Source organism: Anas platyrhynchos, chromosome 29 (genome assembly GCF_047663525.1).
Source record: "Anas platyrhynchos isolate ZD024472 breed Pekin duck chromosome 29, IASCAAS_PekinDuck_T2T, whole genome shotgun sequence".
Taxonomy (NCBI): domain Eukaryota; kingdom Metazoa; phylum Chordata; class Aves; order Anseriformes; family Anatidae; genus Anas; species Anas platyrhynchos.
In genome coordinates, this window is record NC_092615.1 from 2,249,757 (window position 1) to 2,272,759 (window position 23,003).

Genomic DNA, 23,003 nt, shown 5'->3' on the forward strand with positions numbered 1-23,003 from the left:
TAAAACAGTGAGACCTGCAGACTTTTAAAATCAATATTTTATTTTACTTGAATGTGCAAATAAATATAAAAAAACTACATTCAAAGAGCTGGCAAAGCAATTACAAGCCCAAAAGCAAAGATCCTTCAAAAAAATGGAAGAACAAACTCTTGAATCAAGGTCGTGCTAGCAGATACACAACAGTTGAGCTTAAACTCTCAGACGTTAGCAAGCCACTCTCAAACCTGCACTGCCCGCTATTCCATCATTTCACATCATTTGCTACTATCATTTTTAAGACAATAGCACTGTAAAGGGCCACAGTCTGTCTTCACCTGTTCAGATTATAAATTAAGGTTTACAAAATAAGGATGCTTAAAAATACCTGAAGTACACTTAAAAATGGCAAGATGGAACAGGATGGCGCACAGGTGTGTTACCCTCCTACACTAGGGGACACCTGGAATCAAATGCATTTTAAGCCACAAGTTGCAACCTACTGTCTAGTAAACATTTTCTGTATCATAAAACCATAAAATTTGGCACAGTTGTCATCTCCACTGGAAGACAGCAGAGAGGTGAACAGGACTGAGGTGTATTTTGTTGAGCTGTCTGGCAGTGAAAGGGGAGACTGTGCTTTGCACTGGGCTTGTCACCCCCTCTCCACCCAGCTCTCCCCTAGCTACACCCTCAGTGGCTTTTATCACTTACTGCAACACGAGCAGGGGAAGAACCTCCAGATCATTTCCGTAACCAAAATTTAACAGACTCGGACAACGAGAACACGAGTTTTTGATGAATAGTGCTCCACTGGCAATGGTTGTGCAACTGGCCATGAATGCCAGAGACTGGTCTCCCTCCTTCCCTCCCACAGATTATTTTGCAAAAAAGACAAAAGAGTCGGTACAGTTTTCTATTAAATGTACCCCAAAGGCCAATTTTTGTACTGTCAAGTGAGACAATTGCAAAACCAAGTGCTGTGCAGTGGAAATAACTCAGGAGGAATCCTACAGGCTGCTACTCAGGTCTGGCAGAAATTATAACATAAAAATCAAAGCCACAAAAAATATCCAGGTGGGGCGTTACTCCCCCAAAAGCCAGGAAAAGTTGGAAGCCGAGCTGAAAGGAGGCCAGACTTGCCTCAAGACATGACGTTTGTAATACACTCCATGACAGTGTGCTTGCCTTTGAGAAACAAGAGCAAAGTCACAACGGGATTGCAGGACAGACACGACTGAATTTTCTTGATTTTTTCAATAGATTCAGTCAGATAATTGACGTAGTGTTCTGCACGGCTCAAGGTACTTTTTGTCTTGCTTCTTTTCAAAAAGGCTTCGAAGTACAGATGGTTCAATGGAAAAGTTCGTCTACAATGATTGTGGCTGGATCTAATCCTCCCCATCACAGGTTTCCATGTGTCACTGCAAATACATCATCTGTGCTGACCTAGCAGAAACAGCAGAGTATCTGGGACAAACCTCAGATCCAGCGCACATACAGTGCTGCAAGAGCTCCATCTCCCGACGTTATTTAAGTGGTACAACCCAGCAGAACCACGGAGTCCGGGCATGCACAAGAAAAGCGAAGCGCCTGAGAACGCAGTCTCCAGAGGCTGCCAATCAGCATGCAAAATCCCCCCCCAAAAAACCTAACCCCAAAACCAGACCAGACCTCGTAATGGGTATTCCTTCCCACGCACACGCTCCAAGCAGCTCCAGATGTGAAAGGCAGAGCCTGCAGAAGGTCATAGGTTCACGAAGCAACGACACGGGATCTGGCACAGCACCTGGAGGCAGGTAGGTGACGGGTCTTGGCTGTCCTGTGCCACCAGCTGCTCTTGCCTAGCACTGCAGGTTACAGAGTTTCTTCCCCCTTAGTTCATGCTCCAAAATACACAGTTGATGAGTGAGAGTTAGAGGGTTTAGCGCACCCTTGTTTCAGTTTTGGCGTTTTCTCACCAGAGCATTGGTGACAAATACTGCAATCGTTGCCTTATCAGTACGCACAGATAACGAAGCACTCTGCAGCAAGGCTGGCAACCTGTGCCAGGTTCTTTCAGACACACTGGCACTTGGAGGTTACATTGAAGAGTTCTGCAGGCTCCAAGACAGCACAAACTCAGGAAGATAGGGAACATAAAACCTTTCAAAGTGGAAGCAGCTGCCAGCATCTGCTCAAGCACCAGCCAACTCCATCTCTCCAACGAGGCCACTAGTGGTGGTTTGCCAAGAGCCTGACCCCCCTCATTCAGCCCTTCTGTGTTGGCTGGTCAGCAGTGGCCTAAAGCTATGAAACTACTAAAAAGTGTGTGGCAATGCCAAGAGCCCTCTTCCCATAAAGCTGTTAAGTCTCTTCATGATGACTGGAGGATTACGCTGCAAGAAGACAAGTCTATGCCATATGGAAAATACATCATAATCCAAAGTAAAATGCTGCTTGGATAAATATCATTAATACATACATTGCATTCCCACCACTATTCTCAGAGTAAATGTGTTTCATCAGCAACGCTCCTACTTGTCTTGGTCCCAGGCACAAGTCTCCTCATGGTGAAGCTGGACGGCGACTGTACTGCACTCTGTATCTGTTCACCGGGACCCCGTGGACATTCACTGTCTCACAAGTTGTTTTACAGGGCACCATCTCCTCATCTTCATCTCCCATTAGCCAGTCTTGAACTACATCAACTGCTTCCATGGTCACGTTCTCTTCTAGCCACCTGTTGTGCCATTCTTCAAACTGCTGGTGGTGCTTTAACAGCACCATTGGCTGTACCTGAAAGCAGGACAGTAAAGATCACCAAGAGGTCAAAGCCTTCACCTCTTTGGATGTCCAAGATGTGCATGCTTTACAACACAACACAAACAGCAAAACAAAAAGCTGCATCCCTGCCTTTAAAGATCTCTATTTCTTACTGTTTGGTACTCGCCCTTAAAATTTGCATGGTAAAAACTACTAAACTAAACCAAAGCACACAGAATCTACTCTCTCTCCTTTGTTTCATCCAACACAGAGAAGTAACTTCTGGATGCAGCTTGCAGGAACTCAGTCACAAGATCTCTTACTGGTATCTGTCTTTTGGCTGGCAGAGAGAGTAATAGGAGATGTACCTGCTTGGCTCGGCAGAGAGCTCCCCGCCTGTACATGTAATCCTCTGAGTTCATGATGAACATCATTTTGTGGGTGTTGAGCTTAAAACGGCAGTCCACATTGCAGGCGCTTTCTACCCCAATCAGTCTCTTCCAGGAGCTCTTCACTTCACTCCGCAGAGCTCTCACTTGCTTACATTGCCACTTGCGAAATTTTTTTAGGTTTCTAAAAAAAAAAAAAAAAAAATAGAAAAAATTATGAAACGTTCATCACACTTAGTTTTTCATTCTCTTAAGTACATCACCCAAAATCACTGCCACATGTTTAGAGGAAGTAGTACCAGCTGCAGGCGTGACTAAGGAGGGAGAGAACTCACCTTTGCAGAAAGACTGGTTTCAATAAGAAGCCATCATTCTGGTTGTTCGGAGCTCCTTCTACCCCAACGTACTGCTCCATGTAGTTAGCAAGGTGCTACACAAGAGAAAACAATTTCAAGTCAGATTTCTCTCATCAGGACAAACACTGATGCAAAGAACTGCTTTACTTCCAAGCTGCTTTTTATGAAGATGCTGGTGTCTCACTCAACCCCAAGCTGATTTATGTTTGAACTGTTTTGTTAACGTACACACTGCTGTCAATGACCACAGCCCCACATGTAATCTTCCCACCTCCTAGGTAAGCTTATCCTTCTGGAAAACTCTCACGTTTTGGAACAAAAAGGCAAGAAAGCATTCTTAACATCTGCTTTGTCAGTCATACAGCAGACTCCACGATCACTGTAGTATTACCTGGACCTCCACAGGATCTTCTGTTTGGGTTTCCTCTGTATCCAGAAGCTCAATGGTCATGATCACCTGCCCTTTCCGCTGCAGAAACATTACCTATAATAAAGTGACAGGTACGAGATATTGGCCACATGGGTCCACAATAGAATGCTGGATATTCACAAGTCATTTGGACAATAAAAATGATAACAGGACAGGAATAAGCAACGAGGCTTTTCAGTGAGCCAGTACACCACTTTGCTATCTGTGGTGGTGTTGGAATCTTCTTCCCATATTGCTTTCTCTCGACACTGTAGCCTTGGAGCTTCCAAACCCACTTCTCTGAGGTGAAGTGCTACAGCCACTTTATGAAGTTCTCTGGCAGCAAATTCTTACCTTGAAACAGTTCTCATCTGCCATGCAACGTTCAGCCTTCCATTGATAGCTGGTCTCCTTTGCTGCCCGGACACACCGAGAGGATAAGTTACCTCCAGCAGCACCTCGCTTCCTTTCGTTTAAGTAGAGCTCAACAACCTTCAAGCAGATGTCATCGCTCACTAGATGGTGAAGCTTCCATTAAAAAAGGGGGAATTCAGTCAGCAAGTCTGGGCCAAGAGTTTACTCTAGTGTGTTATGAAAGGAGTGCAAAACTCAGCACAGCATCACACCTCAGACAAAGTTCTAACTTCAGAGACTTCGCACCCTTCACTCTCCTTTTCATTACTTTGCCATGCAAGGAACAGAGAAGAGCAGGGGCTGATATACCTTAACTGTAACTAAACTACAACTAGAAGACAGATATTGAGTAGAAAGGACTGAGCCTTTCTTTTGCCTTAGATATACATTGGAAATGGCAGAATTTTGAAAAAAATGGAACCTAAGGCCAGAATGAATCAACCCCCTGAGGTGATCCCTGTACTGTAGGTGATGCTGAACTATCTCACTGAAAATCTGTCGGGCCCTTTTCACTACAAACATACCTTTTCTATGAATTTGCTCAACATTTTCTGAGTTTATATAGTGCAAGGTAATGTGAGAAACCCATTTGTCTATAGGACAGCAGCAGACTAGTTACCTGGCGGACAATATTCTGCACTAGTTTGTCCATAGTAAAGCCAATATAGGCATGGATAGTGAACATCTCCCTCAGCGTGTCCTCGTACTGTGTCGGGTCGATATTCCCATCCAGCAGACTCCTCACCATATCCAGGAAGGCAGGATAGTACTCCTCCAGCTCCACCTCACCTGGACAGGGATAAAGAGCTGTCATTTACTACATGAAAGTAGCAGAGTGAAGTCAGGAGAAGTACAAGACAACACTGCTCAAGAATCAAGACATTCAGTATTGGGAACATGTTTACACAGAAGTCTCTGGAAGGAGTGCTGGGAGGCTAACAGTTTTTCCTCTTCCATTACTACCTTGTGGTTAACTATTTCATTGTGGAGCCATTCGCATTTTAATCAGTCACAGATTAATGCAAGACACTTCAGAGCATCTGACAACAGTGGGCTTCCAGGAAGTCTCTAGGAACTATGTATGAAAGGCCTCAAATGATAAATGACAAACTAGCTATCCTGGTAAATCAGCTGCATCCACAAACTGCAAATACAGTCGAGGTTTGTACCTCTACATTCCTTACAAACTTGCTTGTTAGTCTCAGTTACCCAGATATAAACAGTCAAGTGCTAACAACCATAACATTAAGAACAGACTATGTCCCAGATTACTCTTACTTGGTTGCTTCAGTCTTAGTTCCATGGCTGGATCATTGGTCTTTTCTTTTCTCCCCTCACAAAGGAGTTTCTCTCTCTCTTTTTCTGTCCGATATTCTAGAAGCTGCTTCTGAGCTTGACGATAAATCTTTAGGAGCCTCGAGCACAGAGTCTGATGAAGGCGGAGGAAGAAATACCAATTATTATTGACAAAGAACAGACTGTAAACATCATCCAGAGTGTTGTGAGGCTCAGCAGCTGTAACATCACAGAAGGTTGCTTTTGCCTCCAAAGGACTGCTTGGAGGCCCAGGCATATGTTTTTTCCGCAGCTCAGGAGTATCCAGGTTCTGCCCCTGATGGTTTTCTCTGTCTTCATCTGTTGATTCTTCAGAAATATTGTGTTCAGGGGGCTGAGAGAAAAACAGCTCAGGTATGAAGTGGTGCACTATCTGCCGAATGGTTGCTTGATCCTCCTTTTGGATAGTAGGCTGCCGTTTTACATAATAGCTGATAAGAGATGCTGCATCTTCCAAAATCTGCTTGTCTTCATAGATAAAGATCAGATGAGGCTCATTTGTGGATGAACTTCTCCCCTCTGAGTGCTGCTCCTGATGCTGTAATCAAGAGACAAATAGGTAAAGATCCTTCCATTCCATGCTCAAGAGACTTTCCTGCCAGAAGAAATAAGCCCATGTTAATGCTACGCTTGGGACAGTCATTTTTGACTGAGAACTCTTCCAAGCACTACCTTCAAGAAGGTCCCAGCAGTGAGGTAAACCTTTAGATAATATATAAATGAAGGACGAATAGGATGCACTATTTGCTAGCATACATACCTCATCATAGACACTCTCGATTTCATTCAGCAAGCTCTTGGAGCGCAAAGCTTTGGTGTCATTTTGTTTGAAGTTAACGGCCTGGTGGTCAAGAGACTTCAGGTAGGCTTTCTCATACTGCTCCCGCCAAATTTTGTTGAAGCCCTGCTGGGCCTCCCGCCACTCCTCCTCTTTTGCTTTCAACCTGCATAAACATGCACTCTACTTCAGTTTGAAAAGACAACCACAGAAATGCAGACAAAGCATTTTTAAAGTAGTTAATCGGGATGCACTACAAACTTTTCAGCATTCCTAGGACCTGTAAATAAATAAAAATGCACCATCATTGGAGAAAGGTTATCCTCTCTAACAGGACCTACAGAACATAGTTGTTTAAAAAATGCTTAGGAGAAGTCTAGAAACCCACAATAGTTTTCAATACCTTAACTGTATAACCGGAGATCATCTCACAACACCTTTCAGCATTACAAAGAGACTGTGTTTTGTTTTGTTTTAATAATAATAATAATAAAAAAGGATGGCTGAAGTACTCAGAAACAGAGTAGACAGGAGTTACAACTCAAAAATACCTCACTCCCAAGTCTAACTAAAAAACATGGTTTTCCTATAGGCACAGTCTGAGAAGTTTAAATACAGAAAGGAGAATTTTCAATAAGCTAACAAAACATTTTTACAGACTTTTAAGAATCTGCTAGAACATTTGTCACTTCAAACAAAAGCCTACTTTATTTCCTATTTCTGTCCTTTGCTGTAATCTAAGAAAGTAAAAACCAAGTCACTTACTTTTGTAAACAAAACAAGAAGCTTTACAATCCTGTAATAATTTCTTAAAGATCCCAGGTGAACATGGGAAAATGGCAATTACCTCTTAAGAACAACAGGAACTGCAGTAACTGGGTTTTTCTTAAGGCTTTCAATGATTTCTGGTGCTTTATCACCGTAGATGCGATAGATGGCCCTGCGCTGGATCACTTCTGATGTTCCTCCCAAGCAGTCATCGAGTCGAAATTTTTCTTGATCCTCTTGAGTCAGTCGAGAAAGCTTTTTCTGTACGCTCTCCAGCACACGTATTGTAGCTAAATTGGTCTCCAAGACAACATCCAACTGTTAAGAAAGAGTTCAAAAAAGACAGCGTTAAAAACAGGCATAGCAGGAAAACAGAGACGAGTAGTGCACAGTTCTGTTGCCCGCTGGGTGGAGCTAAGAAGCATCACCAGGGTTTCCCACTGGGAGTAATAGTATAGGTATATTTCTTAAAGACAAGAAGCTTTTCAGAACTGGATCCATGCCTAAAAAGAACTATTAGACTCCAAGCAAATGGAAAACACCAAACTAACTCCAATCAATGAATACTAATTGAACTTCCATTATTTGGCCCCCAAATAGTTCAGTCACAACCCTCATGGCTAGAAGTTTTGTTTTCTGAGAAAGACAAGCAGAAAGGAAGCTGAGTAGCAGAGGTACCTCAAAACGCTCATCTTCACAGCGGTGCAACTGTTCCTCATAAGGAGTCTTCTTGGAGCTGACAAAAGTTGAGTCTTCGGACCAGGACGGGAATGAAACCCAGGTGTCGTTTAACACCTGCAACAGTGACATTGAACAGAGCCTTATGAGTCCAGAGCTATTCTCAGGGGGCTGATACTTTACTGTTTTATTCTTGCAGAGTTCTTCCCTGAGTTTCTACTGGAATTTTCAGCCTAGTTAACACTGTCATGAGTGCTCTTCAGATGATTAGAGGTCTGTGTAGAAACACGTCAAAGTTCAAAAGCACCTTCACGATCATCTCACAGAGCACAGAGATCACTCTGCATTAATCCACAACTGTAAGTAAAGCAGACACAGTTGCCAACAACAGGGAAAGGTGGGAGCCTATACTGCATTATGTCTGTTCTCAGTGACAACTCGCTAATGGTGCTCTTTCAGAAGAAACATTGCTTTTAAAAGTTAGGGTCCACTGCTAGAAAATTAATTTCATCCTATTTAATGTTCTTTACTATACAAATAATTTTGTGTATGCACACAGATTTAAAAGAGATTAAACTGAAAGAAATGCTTTGAGATATGTTTAGACAAAATTAGCAAGCTGAATGTGGATACTCTTATTTCAATAAATTGGATGAATAACTGATGAAAGATTAAAGGCAACTAATCAGTGTTAGAGAGGAATCCATGTGTAGAAGCTGTAGCACAAACTATTCTACTTCAGGTTACCTAACTACAATGTGTGTACAGGGTCTGAATAGGTTGATCCCCAAATACCTCCTTGCAAATGGCTGTTCTTCCACTGCACTTTGGCTGCTGATAGGTTTTGGGAAGAGCACGGTAACTTGATCCAATGCGTTTGCAGGAAGCATAATCAATTTCCCGACTCATTCCATCCCCAGATCGGTCACTCAGTGGAGAAGCAAATGAAAGCTCTTTCACACCAAGGAAGGACTTGAACTGTGCAAACAGTTCTGGGAATTTCCTTCAGAAACACAAGTAAGCATAAGCTACGTTATTTCATTCTGACAGTTTTAGGGTGCCTAATGCATGTCATAAAAGAGAGGGTGAAGACCCAAACAGATTTAGTACTGTGGTGAGAAATCCTTCACCAACATTTTACCTCTGTTATCTTTCCCTCTGAAATGCTTTATGTTCTTTTGGACTTAAGGCAGAAAGAGAATTTCTCTTCACAGCTTCACCAATACTACCCTTAACTGAGGAGTCAGCGTTCCTTGCTGTGACTCCCTCTTCTGTTGAAAGCCAAACAGCACAAGAGACTCACAACAAAGGTAGAACTATTTATATTTTTCACAGCTCTGTTCCGAGCTTCCATGTTTATACCTGTATTTTACAGTGAGAGATTAGAACAGGGAGTGTGAACAGAAACCACACTCCAAAGTACAAGAGATTTTCTGCCCCCATTAGTATAGCATAGCATCAGGTAGTCTCATAAGGTTTTCAACTGGATGTACAAGCAGTAGAAAATATCCTCCCCAAAATGCACAAGAGCTGTATAGATATGTTAAGATGTGGATTTTATTATTCCTCTTTATGGATTAGCTTCCAATGTCTGGCATGCTACCTGGAAGGTATTTCTGAAGTTAAATCCAAAGCTTCAGTAACAAAGTTCACAGTGCCTACCAAAAATTAACAGAGCAAGGCCTAAAAAAGTACAACACAGCAGAGATTGCAATCAGTAACTTACCCTAGAAATGGTGTAACTAGTTGGAGCAGCTCGGAGCCAGAGACCAACTCCTGGTTGAAGAGAGCAATGCAACGGAGAAAGTTTTCATAGACTTCCTGGCTCTTTAGCACCCTACGCACCTAAAGACAGTTTGGAGAGAAATGATCAGACGGCCTGAATGTCATTTTTATTTAGCGTTCATATTCTGAAGCACTCTGAACTATGGGTATGGTGGCAAACCTCTATCTGCACCACAATACTGTAAGAGAACATGCCCCAAAAGTCCCAGTTTCATACAATAATTTAGTAAATGCATTTGGTTACTAAGAGGAAATATCACTGAAAAGCAGAGAAAAATGTATCTGTCAGAGACAAGCATTCAGGAAAAGGTTAATGATGAGTTTCCACTCCTCTTCCAAAATCATCTTTTTTTTTTCTTGGTCTGTCTCTGCCACCCGAAGTCAGGCAATTGCTAAGTGCTGACACACAAATTGTACACAAAACGAACCAATTAGTAACCACATAAATGGTTGAAAATTAGTCCACAGATGGGAGAACAGGCCAAATACCGACCTTGTCAAAGAATGAAAACTCTTGCAGTGTTCCATATTTTCCCACTGTTGCTACTGACAGATCTTTGGTACCTCGCAGTTTCATTTTCTTCTGTTAAAAGAACAAACAGTTTTACTTAACACGCTGTCACTCAAATACTATCAAATTCCACTTTGTGGACATGTAACAACTCTGAGCAAAGGCTGAAACTCAGTATTTCCCAAAGAGTGGTCTAGCATTGCTATGTCAAGTCCTCCAGAGCAATCTCTATCAAATGACTCCCTAAGCAAAGAAGAAAACACACACAAAATGGATCGCTTCAGGAAGAATTCCAAAGAACAATTCCCTTGTAAGAACAATGAATTGGCCCTTTCCAGGGCCAATACTTTGTACGTAAGGTCTTGATATTTAGTATTTAACATGGTACCGCATACATTAGAACATACTTTAAACAACCTCTTTTGCTGCAGAAGATTAGTATTTTTAAAAGAGCTTTGAATATTTTCTCGTATCTAACACCTACGTACCTCAAAGACACCACTCATTACAACTTTATCTAAGGAATTATATAAACACAATGAGTAATACCAGGTTACTCTAAGTTTCACTTGCGAAAGATACCTTTGCTGGGCCAGAAACAGGACGCAATAGCAGTGGTCTGGATCGTTTTTTGCTGTGTTCAAGATTCTTTTCATGCTCAGTTTTCTGGACACTGTTCACTTCACATGGTCCATTTCCTGTGAACTGAAGAAAATAAATAATCATTCTGATGCTCTCTCCTCAGTCCGTGCAAATAAAGAATCTGGCTTATCCGAACAGAGAGCATGTAGTTCAGTGACCTGCTTTGTGAAATTCCAGACAGCGAAGAGAAGCAAATTTCATCTACTGGCTGTATGTTTTTCCATAATATATTCCACATACAAACAGGCAATGTTCAATAATCTGTCTTGTTCCAAGCATACACATACCAAAGACCTCTTAGCCTCCGGAAGAAACTGTCCAAACTCAGAGAGCAGATCCTCCTGTCCCCTGAACAGATTTGCTACTTCAGTAAACACTTCTTCCTCTGACATGCCTCGAAAGGGTCGACCTTTAGTGTTCAGCTGTTCTTTCTGCAAAAGTATGCACAGATGTTAGATGCAAAAACATATAATGCAAGAAAAACTGACAACTCCACAACAGCCAAAAGCCCTAGGCAACACAAACTTGATTTAACCAGCAGACAGCCCAGGGTTCTTACAGCGCATTCTATTACAGAGGATATCACTACATCAACTGAAGGTTAGCGAAGGCAGATGCAGATACAACTCCTTCACACCTCAGACCCCACAGAGTTCTACAGTTTTCACACTTCTATCATTTCCTCAAGTAAATATCTATGAGGCAGTCATTGGACAAAAGCTTGGGAACCGTTCAACAGGCTGACGTTTCATTCGACAATAACTATTCAACCAGCCACACTGCACACCCGCAATATCTTAATGCAGAAGGCTTTTTACCTGGTAAGTATGAAGAATTTCTAAAAAGGATCTGTAAATTTCTGGGTGGTCAAGGAAGCGTGTTTTGATCTTATTCACGTAACTAATAGCATTATTGAACTCTACAGAATCAGACTCCAAAGGAATCTGGGATTTATCTTCTTTGTATGGAAGCTGTTGCCTGAACTCCTCGGAACAGTCACTGTGGTTGTGCGAATTCTCCTGCGAGTAATGCAACAGCAGCCCACTGCCAGGGACAGCGCTGGGAACAGGCTCTGAGGGCACCTAGTGGTGTAAAACACACAAGACAGTGACTCGTACAGCCACACAGGTGCAAGTTCAACTACAACCTAGCATCAGTATTTTCAATGTTTAACTAGAAAAGATTGCGACATGAAGAAATAAGGAAAAAATATTTGATTAGCCAATGAATTTCCTTACCCACGTTATTAATGCCATGGGTTAAACAAATCCCGTAAGCTGTATCGGGCTTACAAACCATCTGACTCACTGCTGCTTTTTGACTGTCACTGCATTACCCACTACCCTTGAGAGGGTGTACCAAATCATGCATGCTGCAGTTTCTGGTACCACTTTTCTACTCCACAGGAACTGTCAGTTTTAAGAAACATTAAAATGTAAAGCTCAGAGACGCTAAATTTATAAGCCACAGAGAAATCTATGGAAACTAAGACCTAAAAGATATTTACTGCTACTAATTAGAGTTAAACCACAAGTTTATTAGTCGAATTCAAATGGTAGCTCCATTTCAGCCTCCACAACCACACAACACGAACAAAAAAGCAGCAGAAGCCAATACATATCCACCTACGTTACAGCAGAAGCCTTTCATTGCAGGATGGTACCAATTGCATGGCAACACTTGACACACATTTTTTTGCCTACCGCCTAAACATATTCCTCGGTTTCTCATTGGAAGTATGACTCTTCCAGATCTTTTTTTTAAATTCGTCACTACACACCACACATTGAGAGTCTATAAAAACAGCTCAAGCCAATTACAATTTCAGTTTTCAAACCTGCCTGAAGTATTTTAAGTTGCACTGGCACTTTGTGCAGGAATAGCGTTCTAGTGCAAGCTAAACTAACGACTGCTTTGAGAAGAAACATTCAAATTTATGTTGTACCCATTACCATACTTTGAAAACCATGTAAAGACTTTAGCAACGTGTAATACTTGCAAATCTACAAAGCCTAAACTGTGTGAGGGATGTATATAGTGATACATATAACAGGATTTGCTTAGAATAATGAGCTCCGTAACCTACCTGACTAGCCAACGGTGACTGTATGCTTAACTTCCCGTTCTTTGGAATTTCTATTCTGTATCCCAGCGGGAGGAAAGCATTGAATCCTACAATGAGGTCAGGATGCTCATGGAACAGCTGCGAAACACGTCGGATTACGCCAGGTGTGTCAATGCTAAAATTGAGAACAGTTTGTTACTTGTGTCTAAATCAGAAATCTGAGTCAAGCCTAGAAAATTACAGAGGTACATCAAGCAGCTGGCTTCTCACAGATGCGGTTTTTAACAAACTTTGGGAACTTTAGACCTGGAAATTAACCCAAGCAGAGGGAACAACCACCATCCACTGCAGCCTCACCCTGGGAGCGTTGTCCACAGAGATAGACGTGAGTGTGCAGGTTACATAAATCGGGCAAGGCAGCCATCACCTGGAAGGCTGATAGGTCACAGCTCTCTGCTTAGGAGTTTTATTTTCCAGACTTGTGTTTCAGAGTGGGAAGTAAAACCACATTTTTCTTTTTCTGGGGATTTCTGCTCTGGAAAACAATGAAGCAGAGGACACCAGGGTGGACAGACACCCTTCTCCGCTGTCTAGCAGCTGTGCTACAGGGGAACAGGGCCAGCAGGATGGCCTGTGTGTCTGAGGAGACGGTAAAGGTTGGTTGGACGTGTTGCTTAGGGACATGGTTTAGTGGGTGACGTGAGTATCAGGAGGATGGTTGGACCAGCTGATCCTGAAGGTCTCTTCCGACCTTAAAGATCCTAGGGCTCTAAAATGGTGGGAAGGCTGGGGAACCCTGCAAAGGCCCCCGTAAAGCCCGAGAAGCTCCACGGGGCAGCCCCGGGGTGCGGGGCCTGGCCTTTACCTCTGACTTTTGAATTCTTTCATGATCTCCAGGAAGCCGTTGTAGGTGGCGGGGTCGCTGCCGAAGCGGATCTTCACCTGGTCAAGGTAGGAGAGTGCGTCCTCCACCTGCAGGGAGGGAACGAGGCTGAGGCCCTGGGCAAGGGGGGGGGGGGAACACACAAACCCTGGGGCACCCCAGGGCACCGGGGAGGGGGGAAACAGCCCCGGGAGGACCCCCACAGCCCTGAGGGGGGGGGGCACACGGTACCAGAGGGGACGGCAGCCCCACGGGATGGGGCAGGATGGGCTGCAGGGTACCGGTGGGGGGCACGACACAGCCCCGGGAGCAGTGAGAGAGAGGGGGGGGCACGGTCCCGAGGGAGGACAGGGCTCGGGGGGGGGGGGGGGTGGACGGGGCCACGGTACCGAGGCCGGGAGAAGAGGGGCGGGGGGGGGGGGCACGGCACCGGAGGAGTGGGGCAGGGGCTCCTCAAGGCAACGGGAGCGGTGAGGGGGGGGCACCGGGGCTCGGGAGCGGGGCAGGCCCCAGGGGCGGGCCGGGCGGAGGTGGGGGGGGGGGGGAGTCGAGGACACCATCCCGGGATCGCCCCCGCACTCACATGCACCGGCAGCTTCTCCTGCGCCACCGCCCGGCCGCCGCCGCCGCCCCACCGCGGGGCGCTGCCCCCCCGGCCACCACCGCCGCCGCCCCCCGCCGCCATGTTGGGATCGGGGCCGCCGCCGCCGCCGTGCGCCCCCCTCCTCACTCCCCCTCCGTCCCTCCCTCCCGTCAGAGCGCGCCGAGCGCCTGCGTCACCGCGCACGGCCCGGCCCGGCCCGGCCCGCGGCGGAACCTTCGCGGCCGCCGTTGGCGGCGGCGGCGGCGCCGCTGCTGCTCGGGAGCGCGCGCGCGTGCGTGCGCGGGTCGGGGTGCGCGTGCGCGCTGCGTCCGCCCGCTCTGAGGGGCTGTGAGGGGATCTGAGGGGCTCTGAGGGGTTGGGGGGTGGCGGTGGCGGTGTCCGTTGGCGGCCCCCACTCGGCTCTTCACATTAAAAGGGGGGTTGGGGGACACGGACACGATACGGTTGACGCTCAGTGGCTGGTTTAGGCGATTTTTCATTTTTCGTGGAGTCAAAGTTGGAAAAGATCACCAAGAGCGTCCAGTCCAGCCATGGTGGAGTCGTAGAACGGCTCAGGTTGGAAGGGGACTCAAAGATAACCCAGCTCCAAGCCCCCTGCTGTAGGGCAGGGACGCCACACACCACATCAGGTTGCCCAGGGCCCCGTCCAACCTGGCCTTGAACACCTCCAGGGATGGGGGGCACCCACAACCGCCCCCCTCCCACCAATATCACCCCTTCCCACTGCTGTCAGCCCCTAAACCATGTCCCTAACACCATTTCCAACCTCTTCCCTCAAAATCTCCAGGGACAGTGACCGCACCACCTCCCTGGGCAACCCCTTCTAATGCCTGCCTAAAAGATCTCCCACAGAGGCTGCATGTGTAGTTTTTCATCAGGCAGTTAAACACAAGTATCTGTTTTGATTTATTTTCCCTATTTTACAATGCACAGAAGGAATATCTCTAAGGATTTTTTGCTTATTTACTTTTCCTAGGTCGTCATTACGATACTTTTGTGCCAGGGCATTGATGCTCTGAGGTAATCACAGCAAAGGAGTTTTCAGCGATATTTAATGCTGTAGTTCTGAGACCTAAAGCGAAAGGATACAAAAAGAAAGCCACAGGCTCAGTCCTGGCTGTTTGTGCTGTTTAACCTTGCTTGTCTTTGGTTTTATACCACAGAACAGATCTGAGAGAGCTTGGTGGTATGAGTCTGGATCTCAGAAGAATTTCCTTGATTGTGCTGGTGCTTGCTTGAGTTTTTCCCATCTTTCTTTCGGGATTGTACTGTACACACTGAGGTGATTGGAATGTGTTATACTGAGAAGTGGTTGTAGGACAGTGAAACTTCTCACGGATAATATAACAGAGCTTTGTTGTTGCAACAAAGCCATCTGCAGTTGGCACAGTTCTGGTAGCTGTTGTGTGTATGCACTGTACCGCCAGTAAGGCACCTGCAGAAACTAAATTCAGAATAAGGAACCCTAAAACCTAACCCTAACCAAACCTTAACCCTAACCCCTAAGCCTAACCCTAATGCTAACCCTAACCCTAAACCCCAAAATTGCCCCCAACAGAAGCCTTTGGGTACAACTGAACTCCCCAGGGGAGCCTTTACATAACCCCACATGCAACCGGACTCTGTGCCTTCGCTCTTTCTGAACAACCCTAAACGGAACCATAACCAGAACACTGAGTAGTAGGACCTCATTTAAAATACGTCTGCCCCAAATAGTCCCTTGTCACCAGGCAGTTCGCATTCAGTAAAACTGGACCTCTGATGTTACCTGAGGAGAGAGGAAGAGAGTGGGCAAAATAAGCCATGCTGCCTGTTTCTCCTTAGAACATTATAGGTGGTTTGCATAACAGAAACATGCAGAGGCTTTTACTTGCTTTGCCATAAAAGTTGCTGCTATTTGAGCCCATAATATTTTTCTTTATTGTATGCTGCAGTACTCAAACTGTAACTTTGTTATTGCAGCTTCCATCACAATGCTAACATCCAGCTGCTGGCTTCAGTGTTCCAGCCTCTCATTCTGGAATACATTTCCTATTGTTTTGAGACAAGGGAAGGAAGGCGGACAGGTTCTAATGACTCAAGTTACTCACCACTTGCAACATCCCAGGCTGTAATGGTCTGATCCAGTGACCCGGTGTACAAGTACTTGTCATCTTTTGAAAAGCAAGCACAGCGAATGCCTTTCAGAAGAGATGCAGGTTGAAAATGGACAATGGTTAGGATTAGATTGTTAAACTGGTACATACAGGTTGAGGTGAAGATGCCTTAGAGTGCCCGGTGGTTATTCAGTACCTTCAGAATAGTGGTAAATTGTAACTAAATAAAGATTTTTGTGAGAGTGATCATGGTAGGAGAGTGGGAAATACCATGAAATAAGGTCCTTGGCTTGTGAAATGCTCTGTAACAGAGCCTGGTGAGGCTGTACAGAAGCCTATTATTTCATCTGGGGAAAGGAGTAGTTCAGGTGCATCTGTCATATATTGTCAGGTGAAAGACTGACAGCTTTGATCCAGCCTTCTCCATCACTTTTTTTTTTTTTTTTACTGGATTTCCCTGTGCTGACCCAATTTACCCCTTCTGTTGCTATTGTTAACTTGTGATGCCTCATTCTCCTCACTGACTTGTCAGCTAGCTTATGCCAGCTAAATGAGCAATAATGAGCTGTAGATAAATAACTCCTATGACTTATGTTTTAGTTTCGCAGGGGTGTTTACAGCACACTCCTTCAGTCAGACAGGATTGACACCTTGATGGTGTATCTAGATGCTCAGACCTAAATGCTGAGAATAGCTTGCTGCCTGTCGGTGTGAACGGCTATGTGCAGGATTTGGGTATCCTGTCTGAGAGCTGGGAATCCGGTCGGTTGGATCCCCCTGATAGCTTAGGGCAGTAATTGACTTTTGGCACTGCTTTACCTCCCTGCCGGTGTAGTACCTTATAATAGCACATCTCGTGTTCCTGCTGACAGGACTCCAAGTCCCAGAGACACTGCAGCGAATCCTCAGCTCCACTGAGTGCCCAGTGCTCTCCATGACTGCTTTCCAAGCAGGAGATCTGGCTTCTGTGACCTTCCAAAGGAAACACCTGGGACTGCGGGCAGTCATAAAGGAATAAATCCCCAGTAGTCATGCCATAGAGGACTCTGTAATCTGCAAGGACAGCCACTCTGGAAACCAGAGCACGAGGGATATGAGTATAAAAGGTGTAGGTGGGCCTGTGGATTGCTGGACATGGATCTGCAGGGATAATATCCAGCACAAGGAATAAATCATCGTATGTTATGGCAAGCTGCTTTTCATGCGCGTTGATTGCCATATGGTTGACTGGTTTCTGTGACTCTGGAGGTGGGATGCATGCTACATCCTGCTTGGAGTTTGGTGGGAAAACAAGGACTGTTCCAGACATGAGTCCAGTGAAGAGGAGCTGGGTTTGCTCAGCTATTTCCAGGCATCTCACTTGAGCAGAAGTGTCCAGTGTGTCACACACTGCACCTGTAAAAGAGAAGGTAAACAGCAACACTTCTTACTCGAAATGCATGTGAATGTCTTCCCTCAGATAAGATTCAGGATGGCTCCTTTTTCTGTGAAATCACTTCCATATTATTCATTTTTTTTCCTATATCATAATAATAAGGTATTCTAGACAAAAGTTTTGAAGAGATAACAAAGCTTTCCAATCTGAACCCTATTTTCCTAAAAGCAGAAAGGAGCAGACTGTCCTTGACATCTGCTCAGAAAGCAAACCACGCATTCACTGCCTCTGTGAGTTGTTTTTCTCTCCTACCCCATATGCAAACTTAATTGTGTGAGATGCAGTTCACCTTCTGTGGCATCCCAGATGATGACTTTCTGTCTGTCCTCAGGTTGGGTTAAATAGACGTAGTTCCCTCTGTGGGACACTGCAGTGCAGCCTGTGTCTGTGACACGTGCCAAGATTTCCTGCTGCTGCTTGCAAACGAGGTTCCACGCTCTGAAGTACATCACGCTGCAGGAATCAGAAACCAAAGTGCAGTCGTACAGGGCTAGGTATGTTACTGGTGCTCCCATGCCATCCAGCGTGTCCATCAGCAACCCTTACTCTGATAAACTCCACACCTGGGAAAAGTTGGTGTGGGGGAGTAGGTGTCTGAGCCACTTCTTCCTAAATCCTATTAAAGAGGTGAAACAATACAGCTTAGCTAACTTGTACTGAAACAGAGGTGAAGTCAAAGAATAGCATCCAAGCTCTAACACTAGAAGGAAAAATGTTGAACAGCTACGAATACAAAATGTTTCTAAAACAAATGTATGAAGCACCAGGAGCCATTCAGACCACTTGCTTTCTTTTGCTCTGAAAGATCTTTAATTAGATCCTGCACATTTTGGACTGTACTGCCTGTTTACCTCTTTCTTTGGCAAGTGATGGTGCTCCACATGTTGTGTATTCCATCTGGCTCCTGCTCACACATGGGTAATGAGGCAGCTTTTAGGAGTTGAAATCTAATGTTTTAGAAATGAAATGCACTGGTTTGAGGCTGGCCCTTGGAACTGGTAAAGTGCTTTTCAGTCAGTTGCAAAAATAAAAGGAGAACAGAAAGGCTCGAAGCAATAAAGATAAGGGTCAATGGTCATCCGCTTTTTGGAAGTGTGGCAATACTAGCAGCACCTTCAGAACTGCAAATCCAACCCCCAGGCAGGTTGCTCGAGGTCAAGATGAGCTCTTTATTGTGTCAGGGGTATATTTTGTGAGCTGGATTTGTAAGAAATGCTTCTGATGGGGAAGCTGCCCAGCCTGCCTTCCCACCTGGATACATGCAGCCTGAGAATACTGAGATACCTGGCATGTGGGAAAGCAGCTATTGCTAACATTCTGTGAAGAAACGGGTGCTATTAAACCTGCAGAATGGACTCATCTTCTGAAGTAACCACAAAGCAAACCCTCCCAGGAAGCTTCTCAAGCAGACTGTTTTCATCAGAAGAGATCTGCAGAGAAATAAGGCAAAAGTTAGACATGAAGCTAGGATAGCTGAACTGTTTCTCTCCTGAAGGAAAGAGGATAGATTAGCAGTGAAATTTAATTTGTCCTCATGGTGCTGGGTAGACTGTGCAGCAGGACAGAGAGCATTATACTTATCCACTTGGGAACCAGGATATGGAAATCTGAAGAGGGTGCTCTATTCTGAATGGAGAAGGAAGGCCTGTTGGTTATCTGACCTGTTGCCTGGCTCGGCGTGCTTCTGGAGAGTATATGGGAACTGTATTTCATTTCATTTCACGGTTGTGTGGTGGCAGTGTTTCTCCAGCACACCCTTCACCCTTCCAAGGGTGTTCTGCAGAACGTTACGGTTATGTTCAGTGCTTTCTGTCCAAGGAGTTCAGTATGATAAATGTGTGTGATGCAGTGATGCATCAGCAGATGCAGAGTGGTCGTGCTCTTTTTGGAGGAATATAAGCCTTATTAGAAACTTGTTTGCTTTGTCATGAAGCAAATCTGGGCCAGGGTGGGGAGCAGAACCCAAACTGGCAATAGTGGAAGTTCACAGTCCTATTGCTGGTGACTGAGAAGTGGACAGAGGGAAGAGCCAGATCACCTTCCTTTGGCAGCCTGAGGATTGAATGAAATGTGAAAATATGTCATCCAGAACAGCTTGTGGTGATAAATCCAGATATCAACACAGTCGTAATCACCTGCCTCAGGCTGTGTACTGCAGAACACATCCACGCACCCGACACCTCTGCAGAGATCTGGAAGATGAGTTCTACTGTCTCCAGGTGCCAAACATTGACCTAGGTGGCAAAAGAGAGAGATGTAGCCAGGACTGAGGTAGATTTTCTGTCTATAACCTTCATGACTGTGGCTGTAACTTCTATAGTTCTTGTTCTTTTGGTAGACTTTAAGCTAAAGAATGGCCCTACCTTTGTGTCTGAGGAAGAATATACAATCCTGTGCCTCTCATCCACATGAAGGTGATGTGAGGGCTGCTCTTCAATATGTGTAGCTTGGATAACAAACTTTACTCTGCCAGAAATCAAATTCCAGATGCACAGACTGTGATCCATGGCAGCTGAGACAGCACAGGTTCCTTTTCCAAACACTTTCACACACCTCACCTCAGCTATAAAATAAGAGGGGAGGATTAACAAACCGAGGGCTCTCGGTGCTTTCAGCAATTGGCAGAATGCTGGCAGCTAGGAGGCGATGGCCGAGTTGTCGGAGCTCTTTTTCAGACATGAAAGAAGCTCTCCAACCATAAAAAATGGAGAATGTTCACCAGAGTGCCCAGGGAGGGCGTGCAGCATCTCAATAACTTCCATATTCCAGACAAGCTTTGAGCCATTCTGGGAACCTGCCACCAGCAGCCGGCAATCAGAAGTAAGTGCCATCACTGTGATTCCTGCCGAGAGACACAAAGAGGAAAGTCTGCTTCTGAAACCGTAGACAAAAAAGAGACAATTTGAGATTGTTAATATGTTGTGCTTCCCCAACTGGAAACCCCCTATACTGCCTGAACCCCGCAGGCTGTGCCAAGAGGGAGATTAGGTTCCCTCAGACATATCTAGGTCAGTGTGTGCTTTTGTTGTCCTGGCGACAAAATGACCCACTTTCTCTATTCTCATTTGTCGAAGCAATTGCAAGTGGGAATGGTGCGTGACTGAGCACGGAGGCAAACGGACCTTTATCCTGCCTTTGTGTGAGCTCACGGGGAAAACTGTATTTCCATGGAAATATGTTCTTTCCTTGTTGCTCTATTTGTTTATGACATTACTTGGATCCCATTCATAACAGATGGATGATTAGATGTATTCTTGGGCTATAGCCATCCCCAGGACTAATCGTACCTTTGAGGAATCTGGTGAGCGTTGTGTGCAGGGGCCCAGCAGGTGGCTGGAGAAATCCACATGATGGAATGAGAACAGGATGGGAACAGGTGCTGAACCAGCTCAGACACTGCTGGCACAGCTTCCCAATTACCTCTGGGTAAGAAGGCACAAAAAAAAAAGAAGCCTGGCCAACACCTCTGTGTGTATTATACTCAGTCCTAAGAGGGCAGAGAAGAAAAGCATTTTAAAACTAGACTGTGGTGGGCTTGAGAGCTACCATAGTTGCTATCTAAAGATCACAGAAACAAAAAAGATCTCTACCTCCCTGTTCCAGTACCTCTGTTATTTATTTATTTATTTTTCCTTCCCAGGCAATTCGTTGAAATGGTGCAGAACCGTTATCTATCAAAAAATGACCAAATCAAGCGACATTTTCTCCTGGCAGATTTTTTCAAGGGGACTTGGGAGCTGGGGAATGAAGCTCTGATATTGGGACTCCGGCCAGCAGGGCTGTAAGATTGGTTTTGGGGTGAAGGAGAACTAAGGGAACAGGGCTGAGCCTGGGGACTTCTGATTAAAACTGAAGGCTGGGCTGGGGAAGAGGGAGAACCTGAAAAGGGTCAGCATCCAGTATCCATGCAGTCTGCAAATAGCCGGGACGAGCTCAGAGCTCAGACCCACCGTGTAATCCTTGAGCAGTACCCTTCTGGCTTGTCTGGAGGAGAGAGGGCATAGCTGAACCTTGTGGCTCCCCTGAGTGTGTAGGAACACACTGAGAACTGGTCTGAGGAGGAGTTGGACTCCGTGATCCTTGTGGGTCCCTTCCAATTTGGGACATCCTAGGGGGATGCTGCCTGAGTGCCTGCTGGTGCGATGTGGGTGCTCAGCACAGTGCTGCCAGCAGAGGGGTGAGCTGCAGAAGCTCAGGGATAGTGAGCTCAAGGTGCTGTGGCGCTGTGGTGAGGTGCTCCTGGCTCTGCCTCGGAGACTCTCTGTTGCCAGCCTCCGGTGGAGTGGCTCAGGGGAAAACGGGCACAACTTGCACAAATACTTAATTGCTTCTTTATTTACTCGTGGCTTTGATTATGCTCCCTGGGACTGCACATTCTCTGCATTTATTCTCTTTGTTCGGCAAAGCTCTCCTCCTCCCTTTCTAAAACCAAAACAACCTGAGGAAGTGCCCAAGCACTCCTGCAGGTGTCTCAGCCTCCTGTCCTGCTCTGCAGGGCTTCAAGTTCTGAGTGTGGGCTTGGGGCTGTCACCAAGGTGCTCCGGGGATGCTGCAGTGGGCTGCTGCTGTGTGGAGCTTTCGGTGGGTAGGAGGAGCGATCCGAGGGCTGTTAGTTTCTCTCCTTTTGGTGGGGCAGAAGCATGGAGCAGATAGCAGCTTGCAGTGTGACACCCCGCCTCTGTCCTTGCTGGTTGCTATGGCATTTTCATTTCTGGTTCTTTGCCTGGGGAATTTGTGTTCATTCCTTAGTTACTGAGAAAACCCCCTCAATATTGAGCTATTGGGCAGGAAGCAAGCTCAGAGCAAGAACTGGTATTATCCTTCTTGCCTTATGTGTATCTCTATCTTACATCTGCCACACACAATCTGTTATCTTCAGCTCTGAAGAAACCATGTTTTCAGGGCTGGACCACATGTGTGTGCCTGTCTAGGCTTCTCTTATCTTTTAGGATTTACCTCGGTTACTGACATCTCAGCCCCATCAGCTATCTGATTTGTGGAACTCCTCAGGCAAGCCCAATTTTGGGGAAAACCATCTTACCTGCCCACTTTGCAAGTTCTCAATGCAAGCAGCCTGACCTGTAAGGCTCACTTTAGCCATAGGGATGGAGCATGCGCCGTAGTGCTGGTACTT

General features: G+C 45.5%; 3 protein-coding genes across 3 annotated transcripts; all 3 read right to left on the reverse strand.

Moving 5' to 3' along the window:
- Window positions 1–19: 19 nt before the first annotated feature.
- On the reverse strand, window positions 20–14,476 carry SIN3B (SIN3 transcription regulator family member B). Its single transcript, XM_027471775.3, has 19 exons — window positions 14,318–14,476; window positions 13,717–13,823; window positions 12,873–13,026; window positions 11,605–11,868; window positions 11,074–11,217; window positions 10,727–10,849; window positions 10,127–10,216; window positions 9,575–9,693; window positions 8,644–8,851; window positions 7,849–7,965; window positions 7,250–7,488; window positions 6,385–6,568; window positions 5,568–6,162; window positions 4,909–5,078; window positions 4,230–4,403; window positions 3,858–3,950; window positions 3,446–3,540; window positions 3,090–3,294; window positions 20–2,754 (listed from the first exon to the last, which is right to left on the reverse strand). The coding sequence occupies exons 1-19, from the start codon at window positions 14,417–14,419 to the stop codon at window positions 2,524–2,526; spliced, it is 3,414 nt and encodes a 1,137-aa protein (XP_027327576.1). The 5' UTR covers window positions 14,420–14,476; the 3' UTR covers window positions 20–2,523.
- Window positions 14,477–16,590: 2,114 nt separating this feature from the next.
- NWD1 (NACHT and WD repeat domain containing 1) lies at window positions 16,591–18,499 on the reverse strand. The gene is made up of 2 exons (XM_072029126.1): window positions 18,159–18,499; window positions 16,591–17,829 (listed from the first exon to the last, which is right to left on the reverse strand). Exons 1-2 carry the CDS (start codon window positions 18,400–18,402, stop codon window positions 17,153–17,155), a joined length of 921 nt encoding a protein of 306 aa, XP_071885227.1. The 5' UTR covers window positions 18,403–18,499; the 3' UTR covers window positions 16,591–17,152.
- A 463-nt stretch (window positions 18,500–18,962) lies between these two features.
- Window positions 18,963–21,099, reverse strand: LOC101798105 (NACHT domain- and WD repeat-containing protein 1). The gene is made up of 4 exons (XM_072029128.1): window positions 20,589–21,099; window positions 20,233–20,432; window positions 20,005–20,103; window positions 18,963–19,299 (listed from the first exon to the last, which is right to left on the reverse strand). Exons 1-4 carry the CDS (start codon window positions 20,698–20,700, stop codon window positions 19,207–19,209), a joined length of 504 nt encoding a protein of 167 aa, XP_071885229.1. The 5' UTR covers window positions 20,701–21,099; the 3' UTR covers window positions 18,963–19,206.
- Window positions 21,100–23,003: the final 1,904 nt, after the last annotated feature.

Excerpts from the sequence above, each read along its gene's own strand:
- NWD1 (XM_072029126.1), bottom strand. The coding sequence starts at position 18,402 with ATGGACACGCTGGATGGCATGGGAGCACCAGTAACATACCTAGCCCTG. Across the intron at positions 17,830-18,158 it reads CATCTGGGATGCCACAGAAG|GTGCAGTGTGTGACACACTG; the intron begins GTGAACTGCATC and ends TCTCTTTTACAG.
- SIN3B (XM_027471775.3), bottom strand. The coding sequence starts at position 14,419 with ATGGCGGCGGGGGGCGGCGGCGGTGGTGGCCGGGGGGGCAGCGCCCCG. Across the intron at positions 11,218-11,604 it reads AAATTCTTCATACTTACCAG|AAAGAACAGCTGAACACTAA; the intron begins GTAAAAAGCCTT and ends ATACTTTTGCAG. Across the intron at positions 2,755-3,089 it reads CTCTCTGCCGAGCCAAGCAG|GTACAGCCAATGGTGCTGTT; the intron begins GTACATCTCCTA and ends TCCTGCTTTCAG.
- LOC101798105 (XM_072029128.1), bottom strand. The coding sequence starts at position 20,700 with ATGGCACTTACTTCTGATTGCCGGCTGCTGGTGGCAGGTTCCCAGAAT. Across the intron at positions 20,433-20,588 it reads CGCCCTCCCTGGGCACTCTG|CTGAGGTGAGGTGTGTGAAA; the intron begins GTGAACATTCTC and ends CTTATTTTATAG. Across the intron at positions 20,104-20,232 it reads ATTCTTCCTCAGACACAAAG|GTCAATGTTTGGCACCTGGA; the intron begins GTAGGGCCATTC and ends TTTGCCACCTAG.